The 14,716-nt window shown below is 37.4% G+C and overlaps 2 protein-coding genes across 3 annotated transcripts in view; one reads left to right on the forward strand and one right to left on the reverse strand.

The window, feature by feature from the left end:
• Positions 1–14,716, forward strand: part of mcph1 (microcephalin 1) — a 29,003-nt gene that overhangs the window by 10,976 nt on the left and 3,311 nt on the right. The window lies entirely within an intron of this gene.
• Positions 1,641–13,045, reverse strand: angpt2a (angiopoietin 2a). The gene is made up of 9 exons (XM_060871845.1): positions 12,497–13,045; positions 8,740–8,895; positions 7,901–8,022; positions 6,892–7,124; positions 6,474–6,598; positions 5,744–5,845; positions 5,444–5,610; positions 3,964–4,094; positions 1,641–3,338 (listed from the first exon to the last, which is right to left on the reverse strand). Exons 1-9 carry the CDS (start codon positions 12,749–12,751, stop codon positions 3,178–3,180), a joined length of 1,452 nt encoding a protein of 483 aa, XP_060727828.1. The 5' UTR covers positions 12,752–13,045; the 3' UTR covers positions 1,641–3,177.

Raw genomic sequence — 14,716 nt, forward strand, 5'->3', positions numbered from 1 at the left:
GTCATGCGCCTTAGTCTGCTATCAACACAGCTTGCAATGTTAAGTATGTACCACTTATACACTGGTTACAAGTAATGAGATTATGAGGAACTCTTGTACACCTGCTTCTTAGTCTAATTATCCAATCAGACATTCATGAAGTTGGATCACAGTGCATAAAGTCATGCAGAGACCAGGCAAGAGCTTTAGTTCATGTTCACGTTAAAAAGGGAGGAAAACACCTTTTAGAAACTAGATGTTTGAATATTAGAGACCAGGTGACTTTTTTCTCATCTTCAAATATTCAGTGCTGTGAGATCCAGTGTGCACTTATTGTAATCTCCATTGATGTCACTTATTATAAAGCCCCAAGGTTCAGTGTGTTCTGCTCTTCACAGTCTTAAAGAGTACTGTCAGCTCAATCAAATCTGACCATTATCACTTATCTGAGGGATGTTTGTCCCTAGAACTGCCTCTCATTAAAGGTATTTTATTTGAACTAGAGTCTTGTTTGTGCAAATCTTGAACCAGCACCAACAACCATGCCAAGATCATCACCTGTTCCACATTCTGATATTAAATTTCTACATCTAATATCCATTTTTTTATTATTATTCTTTAAAGAATATAAAAAATACTACAGAATTAGAAAGTACATTTACTGCATCCTTTCCCAATGGAAACCTAAAAGTGCACTGTATAAAATTGATGTGAATAAAAACTGACCTCAAAGTCAAAGATGACTTGGCTGAAATGTAGACATCCTGCTTGGAGGGATATAAAAGCTTACGAAATAAGTGCATTAGGGTTCCTGTTTGATTTTGCCTGTCCTGAAATGGGTCTTTGTAATAAAATACACATATTAGTGTCCTGGATTTCACTTACATTAGCTTTTGTGTGCTATGGCAAAATGCCACTGGCTGTTTTGTCTTAAAAAATGATGCAATGCAATAAAAAAAATAACTCTGATAGTGGCACAGATTGTATTGTTTGGACTCCAGTTTCAAGCACAGTGGCTTTCAAATGAAACAATAACTTTGGGGGTTTTAAGTGCAGTATATAAATTCAAGTAAACATACTTTATATATTTAGTAAAGCGTATGGGAATATGTAATTTAACACACTTATTTGTTCAGAGAGATTGTATAAATGTTAAAGATTGGATAAATACAGCTCATTGTCAGTTCATGACTGACCAAATTCACAAAGTGTGTAAAGCGTTCAGTCTTGACCTGCTGTTGGCAGTGATAAAGTGAATTAGTTTCACTGCCAGCTGAGCATGCACATGCCACCATGTTTCATAGTGAGGTCATTTTTGGATTGGATCCTTTTTTTAGCCACCTTTCAACGTTCCATTGCTCCAGTACAATTAAGAATTGAACAATAGAAGAAAAAAAATAAAAAACCTCCTTGCACTGTTTTTGTAGTAGAGTGAATTCTGTTGGTAACAGTTGTGGGTGAAAAGAGTCATTCAGAGCCATGGGTTTCACATCACTACCCAAGCTCTGTACAGCAACCAGCTACCAGCTCAGAGAGGACTTGCATATGGCTAGTAAAGTGCACAAACAAACAAATACTGTTGTTCCTGCTGCTTTCATATCTTTAAGGCAACTCCTGCCGTAATCTGAGAGCACATTGTTTAAAGAGTTTATACCAATGGGAATGTTTCATGTTTTTTACTAGGTTTTTTCTTTTATATATATTTCTGAATACTTTTCCATTCAATTCTTCAATACTTTCAATTCACATATATTGTGCTGAGAGCTAAAACAAAGTCTACTGTCCAGTTCCTGGCACACTACAGCACAGAATTATAGTTAAACCCAGTGAAATGAAAATGTTGACCATTACTTCAATTTTAATGACATTTTAACAAAAAAAATTTACACCTTTTTAAAGCACATTATTAAGTATGTGTAATACAAACAAATAAATATCCAAAAACGTATCTATCCGCTTTAAAAAGTAAAACGTGTTAAACAAGGTTTCTTCAGATTTTTTTTTTAATGATCATTTTCATGGTATGACTGTCCATGATGCCTTCAAAAAAAAAAAATTCTGTGCTGGGGGAAAAAAAGAACAACGAAGAAATGTAATTAAAGTTTAAACTAGAACATTTTGCCCCAATAAAGAATCTTAATTTTAAAAAAAAATAAATAAATAGAAAGTCTTGCCTCAGCAGTGAAAATGTAGTTACAGTCTATTGGTGATAAATGCAGTCCTTTTGGCAACTTAGCTATAGATTTGGTATTGCTAGTATGGTGAGTTGCCTTCTCATAAATCAGGTCAAAGAAACAGTATAAAGAGTATCAGAATTTCGAAACTGATATTACACATTATCAATATTTTTGGAAAACTGTGATAACTAAAAATCGGATAATTTATTAAAACTGCTAACAGAAGTGAATTATAAAACTATGGCTTTTTCCATAGTTCATTAGAAGTAAACAAATACATCACATACACTACTTATCCTGGGGCCAAACACCAAGCATGCCTTTTTTTTTTTTTTTTTTCTCTGAGAAAACCAGCCCACGTCTCACACGGCTGTTAAGGTTTTGTGAACTTGAGGCGAATCTTGTGCAAAATATAGTCGTTTCTTTTTATCATGTCTGGGAAAATGTTTCAGAAATATATCAACAATTGCAAAAAGTACTAAAATTCCAAAAAATGTAAATCAGTAAACAGCTGTAAACAAAGGGACATATTTTCCGTTTACTGTGTTAGTGTAAGGACCCTTCTACTTCATTCACTCTTACTTTACCTTTGTACCATAGTTGTATTTTCTATATCAAACCTTATCAAAGTAACTGTTGTATATTATCAAGAAATTCAGAAATATATACTCTCTAAACAAATATTACATTTGACCACATTAGCTTGTTTGCATAAGGAATAATGACAACCCTATTAACCATTCAGTCCATAGGTGCACATCCAATGTAAGGCCTTCTTTAACAGTACTTGCCCATACTTTGTGCTGTTTCCTCTTACTTAGACTTATTTTTTACATGTTTATCACATGTTCTTACTGATTTATTATTTTGTTTTAAATCTGTAAGTTTCTTTCAAGTGCTTTCTTCTTTGCAGTCTTTTCTTGCTCAACATGTAGATAATGGTCAAGCATTTTCCCTGTCAAAAAATAATCCCATATCAGTTCTGAAAATGTTGTTGCCCCACTACTGCCCCATTTGTTCCTCAAAAATCCACCGGTCTTATCATCATTGTTGTTGCTTTGAGCGAATATCCAGAGCCTTTCCAATAGTACCATTTGATACCATTGAATCGACTGGTGTGCTGCCCATGCTGATAGTATACACCGTTGAGATTGGAAGGGCCGCAGGCGTCGAACCACCAGCCTGTGAAAATAAGGCAAACGACTTTCTTAGATTATAAAACACAAATTAGAGCATGTCTTAAGCACTCATAGGCTTGGTCTTGTCAGCTCTTCCCATCCTCCAACAGCTACCTACTGGGGAGGAGGAAGGCTAACACACACTTCCTTCAAGACACGAGAAGAACTGCTGCTCATGCTGAGAAACACCCATACAAGAGCTCTCAGACACTCACGATTGGCTAGTATTGATTGACAGGGGTGGCACACCCTCTCCTTTCTCTCGCTCTCTCTCTCTCTCTCTCTATAAACATGTATGTTTGTGAGGAGCAGAATTTGAGCAAAAGTAGCTAGGGTGTACAGAAAAGCTGAGTTAGCAGTTGTAAACACCCACGAGATAGAAAGCTTTGCAAGTCTGCAGTTCCCAGACTATTAATGTCAACTTTCACAAGGGCCCAATTCCCAACTGAGCTGAACAGTGATTAGCTCCCAGCTAATTTCACTGGAAAGTCATGATCCCAGACACGAAAAATGCAAGAAGAGAGGGACATGTAGAAGAGGGAGCATGTAACAATGAGCTGATTTAGGTATGCATGCATGTGTAGATATTCATATTGAAGAATTGATTCATTTCGAAACAACCTGCTTACCTCCTGTGGTTAGCTGTGAACACTTGCAAACACATTTGTCATTGTCTGCATCCTTTGTGCTAAAATCACTTCCTGGCTGGGCAAGGCTGCTGATTTTACCCGCAGTTCCACTGTAGCCTTTAAGGTGTATCCTGTGTAATTGAAAATGCAGAAATACAAAATGTCAGAAGGAAGCCTGTAATTACTGTATGGAGAAGTGAGGGGAATGCAATGCACAAGCAGGTCAGGTATTTAGTTCTCTCTGTGTGATATAGCTGTCCAGGATGCACACACCTGGTTTACTATTAAACATTGTACACTGTTAACCCCTTAATCTATGTAACTGCATTAATGCATCAAACCAGCTTCTATACTGGAACTGATCACCACACTGTCCTCTCTCTTTCTCACCTCTCTCACACTCACACGCACATGCACGCACACACTGTCTCTGTCATGTTCTCTCTCATACATGCAATTTCTCACTCTCTTCTTCTGTCTTTCCTTCACACTCAAACACATTCTCTGTTATTTTTTCTTTGTTTTTATCCCTTTCTTTCTCTCACACACGTTCTCTGTCTATTTCTCTCTTGTTCTCCCTCACGCTCACTCTGCCTCTCCCTAATTCCGTCTGTTTTCAGTATGTGAAATGGACAACAGGAAACCCACGCTGTTGTCCAGTTTGTCCGGCTTTCCAACATTGTTAATGTATGAAAACTTTGAGTGTTTGCCTTGAGCTTATTATTGTTGTGGGGTCAAACAGCAAGGGTTAAGATAGTTGGCTTTGCTTTCAAGAGAGCGTGATAAGAGTTCAGAGACAGCTCTGGGCTGTTGTCGTCCTGTTTCTGTATCTCATAGGCCATAACCATTTCCAGATGGCAAAATATTTGCTTTGGAACGATGACAAGTGTGTGGCACCATTCGTGAGATTTTGTGGCAGTATAAATACAAAAGTACAACCGCATATTTACTCTTGTTTGTGTAATTAAACATTACACCAAAATAATGCATGACATATTTTACATGATCATGTTACAGATCATCATAAGAACTATTATGGGATTTGTTATCCCATTCACACACATGTATAGCAGAGCTTTAACACAAACATCTGTATCTGTCTCTGTTTAGTGCTCCAAATATAGATATATGTATTCAGATTAAACCTTGAGCTGGTGTTGCATAAACTGGGTGGGTTTTTTTTGGTACCTTTTACATATTATTTTTTAGAAAAAGGAATTTCATTAGTTTTGTTTCCTAAAATATTTTTAATAATAACACTATAAGCTTAATTTGAAGCACCACTGAACACTAACCAGGCAGTTGCTAAGGCTGAAGGAATAAACTCTATATATTCATATTAACAAACATGGTCTAGCTTTGTGCCACAAGCTTCATATCTATTCCCCACTGGCATGAAAGTAAAAGCATCCATCTTGGATAATATGGCAGGGGTAGAAGTTGATGACCACCAACTGTACAACTGTGGTGCGTTTCTTACCTGTACTTCTGCTCTTCGCTGCTCAGGGAGAATTCATCATACTGAGAGAAAGCTGTGTTCCCGTCCCAGTCGGTGAGCTCTATCCTCAGCACGTATTGCTGATTGTTAGTCAGCTTTGAGATGTACTCATTACCCAGCCAGTGTTCACCTGAAGTGTCTCCGAACCCCTTTCAAATGGGAAAAATCACGAATACATTTTACACTTCAATAAACTCATTTGTTCCTTAAAGCACTAACTTCATCATTCAATCACTGTGACCACTATTGTGCTGATAAATGTCTGTCTCTGCCAAAGCTCACCATTTTGTATACTTTCCACGTCTGATCAAAGTCAACAAGGCCACTGAATCGCTTCTGCACTATTGTCCATCCACCTGCCTCGGTTTCCATGTCACAGTATGCCTGGAAAGAGAAACAGTGTTGTCTAGAAACACGTAGCTTGTGCATGTCATACTTCCTGTCACATTTAACTAACTTTAGTTCAGTACAGTGACTGTTAAACTGCTGTTAATTTGCCAAACTTAAATGAATTCCCATGAAAAGTATCTTAGGAGAGAGCTCAGTCTGCACAGGCATGTGTAAACTAACTACCTTAAAAAAAGACTTTTTTTCTCTAGATGCACTATTTCCCGCAAACTCACTGAAAGGTCCTCCTGTTGTTTCTCCTTCTTTCTCTCTCTCTCTCTCTCTCTCTCTCTCTTTCTCTCTCCAAAAAACAGTCTGATTCTCTCACACACATTCACGCATGTCTCTTTTCTGATCTCTTTCTTTTCCTTTCTTTCACTCTTTCTTTCTTTTCTCTATTCTATCTTTGTCATTATTTTCTTTCTTTCTTTCTCTCTCATACATACTCTTTGTCCTTATCTGTAATTCTCATTGTTACTCTCTTTCCATTCATTCCACACTTTCTTTCTCTATCGTTTTCACCTTTCTCATTCTCAAACTCACACATACACACACATTCTTTCTCTCTTGCTCACACTCTTTCTCCCTTTCCTTTTTTATTATATCTAACCCAGCTTCTTCATACCTTTATTTGTTCTTTTGTGTCTGGGATGGTTAGCGTGTAGACTCCAGTTTCTTTGTTCCCGGACTTAAAGATGGCAGCGCAGTCTTTGTACTGTGAGGGAGTATCCTGCATCATCGCTGATTTATCTGTTAGAAGAGAACAGAACACAGTGAATTGATGCATGTAAGGTCACTAAATGCATATGATTATCAAGTACCTTAATTGGCTTCTTATGCCACCTTGGCTAATCTTCGACCAAATCTAAAGCAATCTCAATTATCCTCTTATTTTATGACCTCGATCACCCGGCAGAACAGTTTGCACCGTCCGCTCCCCAAACAGTTGCGTATGGGATTGCATAATATTATTCTGGCCACTTGTTTTTCCTCCCACATTCCCCTGTGTGATGTTTGGCTGCGATGCTGTGGCGCTCACTCACGGGTGGGGATGTTTATTGTTTGGATGAGGTTGTTGACCGTCTCCGCCAGCTCTTGCTGCTGTTGCTGCAGGGCTGTGTTCTCCTCAGAGGTGCGCTGCAGATGCTGCTTTAGTTCCTCAATGATGCCTGTTTGCTTCTCCACCAGCTTCTTCAGCTGCTCCTTCTCCTCCTGCAGGCTCTTCAGCTCTGCCTGTCTTTGGCCCTCCATGTCCTCCACCCTCTTTTCCAGAAAGCTAAAAAAAAAAAAAAAAACAGTTATTATCTTTGGCAAAACTGTAAGGATTCATTCTATTCATTGCCTAGCTTCATGACAAACTACATAGGTGGAGCATATTAGCATATTATTATATAATATTATATATATTATATATTATTATATAATATTATTATACTATATTAATATATAGTAATGATCAGCTTTGCCATCTTTCATTCTCATCCTTCAGAAGTTGAGAAAAAAAAATATTACCAAATTACGCCATGGTGCCAGTAACAGGAATGATAAGCATGTTTGCTTAAAATTAAAAGCTTGGCATACAATTGAAAGCTTTTTTTTTATTAAGACTTTTAAAAGTATTCAAAAGGAAAAAATATATGCAACTAATATAAAAATTCAAACTTTAGTAAACTTAAAAAAAAAAAAGTTTAAAAATCCATAAAAACACATTTTAATGACTTAAACCTTAAGATTTTTTTTTTTTTAAGATTTAATACTTCACTAAAGTTTCAAAGTCATGAATTTGAAGGTTTTTGTTTTTTTTTCAAGTTTCAAAAATCAGCTTTTAAAAATCAGATTTATTTAGTCAATCAACATAGAAACAACGCATAAAAAAGAATCTAATGAAAATGAATGCAACACACGTGCAATATATCAGAAAAGTATGCTGTGAAACCATTCATCATATTAATATAGCATCTTATTGCCCAACCCTAATCATCAGATACTGTAATGTTTAATTCTTCTGAATAAATATTTCAATAAATAGTATTCCAAAAAAGAACTTCTCACCTGTTTTTATCATTGAGTTTAGTTATTTCATTTGTCTGCAGTATAATGTCTTTTTCCAGTTTATTTGTTGAGATTGAATGCTCAAGAAGCTGACGCTCCAGTCGTGTTGTTTGGTTTATAACCTAAAGGTAAAAAAACAAGTTTTCGCAGAAGGTAATTTAGATAAGCTTTCACTTTCCCACTCTTGTTATTAATTGAACTAACAAAGCCTGCATTTGCATAATTAAATCCTTTAGATTTTAACACCTCTTTTTTCCACTACAGTTCACATTACTCTGTATTTTTTCAAAAATTCTGTCTTGAGGGCTCTTGTGGATGATAAGAAGTGAATACATAAAACCTGCAGGCGTCCTCATTTGACAAAATGCGAGCTACAGTAACGTAATGAATTTTGACAATTGCACTTTTCCCCTAGAATAAACTGTCACAACCAATTCTCACTGCTCTCCATTGGACTGTAGTTGATATTACTTGCCAGAGTATGGGTTTAGACCTTCATTGGCTATGGATGAGCATGTGGGCATGTGAAAGCCCTTAATTGCGTGTCAGGGGTGTTTACACATCACTTGGCATCAAAGCACATGTCCACATATTTGATGAGAGGAAAAAAGAATTTGGTACAGGGCTAAAAATACTGGACAATCACATTTTAATAAATGAAAGGGGACATGGGGACTAGAGGGACTGAAAGGCGGTGTGTACACTCGCCTCATTACTGAATTCTCCAGCTGAGGCATCACTTGATATTTGAGAACTCTTAATGCTTAAGTTAAAATCTGATTAGCGTCATGAATGAGATTTAGGTTTTAGGTATTTAACATTTTATATCGAATGTTCACCTGGGCTTCGACACTGGTGAGCTTTCGCGTCTGCTCTGCAGTGTGAATCAGGAGGTTGGTGCCAATCTCGATCATGGCTGCCGTGTGGTTGTGCACTGTGTCGTGCTGAAGCTGGACCATGTCTTGCCTCAGGTTCTCTTGGATGTAATTCTCCAGCTGTGGAAGGTAGCAGATGTAGGATGTATGGTTAACATCTACGATAATCCAGCTGTATGTTTGATGAACAGGGCCTACTAGGGTGAACACGTGTCAAAAACTGAATTGTATTAAACCAAAAAACTTTCACTAGCGTCACTGTAAAATACCATGTCCATAAAATAACCATGCATTATGTTGCTTAGCGGGATTTTTACAGACTACAATCCATTATCGAGAAACAGTTTATACCAAATATCATTAATAAATACAATTATTAATTGCATGCTAGATTGTACGTGTAAGGTGCTTTTAGCCATTCATTTTTGTGTCTTACATAAAATCACCTCTTCCCTGTTGTTATGATCACATGCCCTCTCTAGATTATTTGTTCTAAATCCACTAATGAAAAACTTACATTTGTTTATAGATCAAGAGTTTTCTGTATTTCAACCAGCTTACAAATGTGGCTTGCAGTAAAATCAGGATGACGGGAGCAGTAAGAATCACTGTCCAGTCTGGTCAGATGTTTTATAGCTAAATTACAGACCTAGAGCTCATTGATCAGTTTTAAATGGAACTTGTCATAACAAGGTCATGACCCCTTTCAAGAAGACCCAAAAAGGCTAAATGTATCTAGACTTTTAGAATGCATAATAGTCTAAGCCTTCGAGAAATATGTACTCTTGGCAGGTTTTTGGCTAGTGGAAGCCAACGTTCTTTTGCTTGTTAAAGCTTTTTCAGTAAACTTCATAAGCCATCACTGTTCGCACAGGTGGTCTTGTTAACACGAGAGTCTGAAGACAGGTTGTGGTTAACCATTAATCTTCAGTCTTGCTTATAGCTTGATGAAACAACTGAAATTCAGCCTCCTTTCTAGTGCATGTTAAGATGATCGCTGTCATTTTTATTTCTGGTTTTAATAAGGAAAAATTTTAAACACATCAGATCGCACACTAGCTGAGAGTCCTGAACTTGCCCACACTCAACCAAGTCTTTCGGGTTTTGTTTGTATTAACTAGCTCATGACTGGCTAATGTCTAGGTGGCAGAAGACCTAGCACTTCCTTCTTAGTGTCTTAATCTGCATTTACATTTATGGCATTTGGCTGATGGCTAGAGCGACTTGCATTTATCTCATTTATACAACTGACCAGTTGAGGGTTCAGGCCCTTGCTCAAGGGTCCAGCTCTGGCAGCATGGTGGTTCTGGGATTTAAACTCACTACCTTTTGTTCAGTACTCCAACACCTATGGGAAAAAAATGTGGCTTTCCATGTCAAAAGGGTCACATGCATATTGTTGATTTGAAATGTATTTAGTTTGCTTATTAAGTCCAGAATGTCCAAAAAAAACAAAACAAAAAACACCCCCACACACTTCTACCCTAAACAGATACAGGTATTGGCTCTGCATTTCACCGCTAATGTATAAAGATCATCTTTTAAAATAGCATCTTTTTGTTTGGAGAGTAGGTGACATTGTATCACCTTGCAACAGGGTAGTGTTTTGAGTTAAAAAAAATAAACTATTAAAAAACACTTCAGGTAAGTGTTTCCTGAGTCATCAAAACACAAATTTGTTTGCGTCCCATTGGAAGCAGTGTGTGTCTAGCGCTCTTCCAGTCCTTGCACTCTTTCCTGCATGGAGTTCCTGAATAGCAGACAGACCGGCACTCAAACAAACAGGATAGGCATGAGTGACGAGTTGCATCCTCAATGAAAACATTTCTATAACGTGACAAGGGAGGAAAACATCAGTGCTTCTTTTGCAATGTGATGTGAATTGTTTTCCTGGAATTTTTTGCTCTTAAAACTATTCCGGAAGTCTTGTACTACAGCAGTTGGGATATATTTAACGTTTCCTTACTGATGAATGCCCAATGTGACAACTTTGATAATCGTCACTAATTTTGTTTATCTTCCTTGCTGCACTTCCATCCAGTTTTGGTGTGCCATCGGAACTGCGGGCAGGACATTACACTGACAGCCAATCAGTTGTAGGTTTTACACTCGGGAAGTTTTTGTTCTTTTTTCTCACTTAAAACAGTGACTATAAACTGGCAGGTCATGTTAGCATCATGGCACAGAGTCACATCCTGCCTGCTAATGAAGCAAATATGCCAAACATGTGAGATTCTGTAGCATGACCTAATGGCACGCAGAGGTCCGATGCTTTCCTCTGACCTTCGCTTGTAGAACTCGAAAGTGCCACTTAGAGGAAGAGCCTTTCCTCTGAGTGCACAGACAATGCTATATAATGTCAGACTGTTACAGTCAGAAAGGAAACTATGCCATAAAACCAGTTTACTTTGTTTTTTGACCCTTCTTGAACTTTGCATGAAGACATTGTGCCAGAATATAACACTGATCTTCAAGGAGACATGAGTATGTTTAGGCAAGTGCAAACACTGGGTCAGTTTTGCTGCCTGGGATTATGCACCTGTCTCAGTGTATTTTCAGAACATCCTGTGTATTTCTATAAAAGCAGCTTTATACTGTACACAATGAACTTTTTCCTCCTTTTGTATTTTCTCATTTCTTACTTCTTACGATTCATTGCTTTCTGAAATGGAATTTTTCCTTTCACACTCAAGCAAACACAAGTCTTTCTCCAAAATTTTACTAATGTATCTCTAGACTGTGGCTTTTAAGCCAGGGCTCATCACTGAAGGGAGGATTTTATTTTTATTTTATTTGTTTAGTTTTATTTTAGTAATCACAAAAGGAGCAGTCCTGTGGAAATTACAACTAACAATTTTCAGTTTCTTGAGAATTCTTGAGTTTTATTGATTTTTAGCGTGTTTGCATGGTCACATGGATGGAATACATTTAATCCGAGCCTCAACAGCACCAGCAAGTTTTAAGGCTATATGGCTTAAAACATGTACACATTCAAACACCACTTCTCACACAATGAGCCTAATATTGAAATAGTTGGATTATTTTTCATTCATATGTTCAAAAACAAATTAAGGTATTACTTGACAGCAATAAGTTGAAATTCTCTGTTGACTCACTTTGTTTTGTCAAATCAGGAAATATTCTTTCTTTGTTTTTGTTTTGTTTTTTTTTGTTTTATTTTGTTTTGTTTTTGTAGAACTATTTTGTTCTCCACTAAATATAAGTATGTAAGCTGATCTATTTATAGGAAAAGTCCCCCATCTGTCATATGAAATACACGTATGTCTTTTCCATACTGAAAATGAAATGGGTCTAAAACTTGAGCATTACACATGCTCTTTCTTGATTTCATTGCACTACTTCTAGAGAATGTTCTATTATGACTTATAGAAGAAAAAAATAGAACTATTACAGCAAAAATTCCAATTAGAATTTCCACATGCACCTGTTGTAGTCGTAGAGGAAGATCAATATAATCTATGGAAGACCTGTTTACATTTGCATACATTCTCTAAGATTTGTCTGTTTTTTTTAAGGTAAGTTGTGTTTCATAGGCATTTTTATGCTTCTTTTTTAAGCTTCCATGGTGAGGAGGTTTTTTTTTTAAACTTCTGACCCTTAATTCTGGTCCCGCAGCAGGTGAAGTGTCCAAGTGTTTTCTTTCTTATCAAATAACTAATACACTACTGAGGATATTATTCAGTGATGGATGAAACTGTACCTTGAGCAGCCACTGAGTGTTGTTCTCCATGATGGTCTCTAACTGCTCCAACCTCTGTAGCGACTCCTCGTATTCAGCCGGATCATCTTTCTGCACCTGGTTGCCGTAGCTACTCGGAGGGCATGTCTCTTGCTCGGGCAGAAGAAATGTGTAGCTGCATGGCCCATTCTGAATCTGATAAGGCCTCTTGCCAGCTGCATAGCCTTCCCCAGCGGTGAAACAGAAGCTTAAAATGAAGATCCCTGCATTCAGCATCTTGTATTTTTTATTTTTTTTTTAAACCAACGTCCTTTTTAGTAAAAAATAAGTGGGTTGCTTTGCACGTTCCCACGTGTCAGAGTCTCCAATGCTTGAATGCTGCTGCCCCTGTTCAGAATTCTCCCTGCGCTTCTTGTGAGCTTCATTTATAATGAAAGGCAGGAGGTGGAGACAAATATCAGCATGTAATAGTAGAAGCGTCACTCAGCAGCTCCCAAATCTTCAGCTGTCTCTCACACGGTGTGTGCTGCGTGAGCTACTGCTCTCCTCTGACTGCTGAACTGGACAGCAAGACCCTCCTTAGCAGGGGACGCTAATTAAACACTTCCCGTCGGATGGTCGCTTTCAGCTGCCTCCTCTGCGCCAGAGAAAGTCTGTGTGGATTGGCGGGAGAGGACAGGATGACAATGGCGGGATTAGTGTTTTTCTTCGAGACGGCCACTCTAAAAAAGCCCTTCAGGATGCAGCTGTGTTTCACAAACCATTCAGCTTCGACAATGTTAAAGCATGAGCTTTTTTTCTCTTTAAACCCTCACCCTCTCCTGCCTCCTTAAGACAATAATAAATATGCAATAATAAATGTGGTGGAAAAGGAATGTTTGACTCATCACATCATCTTGATGTTGCTTTATTTTTTCCTTAATCTCAAAAAAAGCAGCAGCTTCCATTTCCTGTCTGGTCTGTCATATCTGGAAGTCGTTAAAAGAGAAGAGCTAAAAAGCCTCGTAGACATAAGTTTCTGGCTTTGGTTCAGGAGTCATTTTTAAAACTTGTCATCTTAAAATTCCTTATCCCTATTAATGCCACAGCATAAAATATTCATCCAAGTTCTCATAGATGCCGTTAGTTACTGTTAAAGGCATCTGTAAACAAGATTTATAGTTTAACTTTAGTGCTGTTTTACTGTGATGTTTGTATGTGTATTATGCAATAAAACACAACGGGGTGTGCTGTCAAAGGAACATAATCAACAACGGGGTAGCATGATACAATCTCATGGAAAGCGGAGTCACTGTTACCACCTTGAAGTTGATTATTTTCCTATAACAGTGGTCCTGAAGTGTTCTCTTATACCATGCTGTTTTGGCACCAAGTACACTATTAAAGAACCACGTTGTACTTTTTATTTGTGTATATTTACATTTCATGTTGTCGAACATCTGTAAAACATGTCGGAAATGTTATAGCAGGTATAAACAGAACTTCCTTCAACATCTTTCTTTTTTCTCTCTTTCATGTAAACAAGATCAAGAAATGCAACGTTACTTTGTAAGCACTTTTTCCAGCGTTCAAGAACTTAAAGCATTTACTTATTATTCACCATAGCAATGATTGTATATAATATTTTGTACCGATTTATATATTTTACATATTATATTTACATTGTGGCTCATACAAGTAGCTACTATACTAAATCTTGGAGCCAGAAACCATGCTGTTTTAGGAAATTAATCTTAATTCATTTATTTGAACATCGTTGTTTTAATAATAAAAACATGGCAAGACTTGTTTATGGTAATGAATGTGTCTTTAAAGACAATTGTGGAAATTTTTTATTATTTTTTTTTTTTAAATATATTGAGATTTTGTGTGCTTTTTTTGGTAACCACTTAGATAACACGCGTCAAAAAAGTAAGGGTCTAAAGTTGTGTTTAAGGAGCTGACAATGCTAGTAAATACATTTAAAAGCACATAGCATGTCAAAGGTTACAGAGCAATAGATAGTTCCTTTCTATTCCCAGTGATAGCGCGTCACCTATGAATCCAGTGTGACGGATGCGGAAAGCAGGTGTCGCAGGGAGGAAATTGTTCCGCTCAGAGGATGTTTTGTCCTTAACCTCGTGGGGGTCTTTCAGAACAGACATCAGCGCAGTGCTCCTGTGGCTTTAATCATCACTTCCACAAACACCTGAGAGGACATTTCAGTGATCAACACAGACATTTTTCCATTTGATCAACGTC

Source organism: Tachysurus vachellii, chromosome 6, assembly GCF_030014155.1.
Source record: "Tachysurus vachellii isolate PV-2020 chromosome 6, HZAU_Pvac_v1, whole genome shotgun sequence".
NCBI classification, from domain to species: Eukaryota; Metazoa; Chordata; class Actinopteri; order Siluriformes; family Bagridae; genus Tachysurus; species Tachysurus vachellii.

What these genes read in the sequence shown, in the direction of transcription:
- angpt2a (XM_060871845.1), bottom strand. Translation starts at nt 12,751, where the DNA reads ATGCTGAATGCAGGGATCTTCATTTTAAGCTTCTGTTTCACCGCTGGG. An exon ending in TCACCAGTGTCGAAGCCCAG is followed by an intron (nt 8,023 to 8,739) that starts GTGAACATTCGA and finishes TTTTACCTTTAG; the next exon opens with GTTATAAACCAAACAACACG. An exon ending in AAACTCAATGATAAAAACAG is followed by an intron (nt 7,125 to 7,900) that starts GTGAGAAGTTCT and finishes TTTTTTTTTTAG; the next exon opens with CTTTCTGGAAAAGAGGGTGG.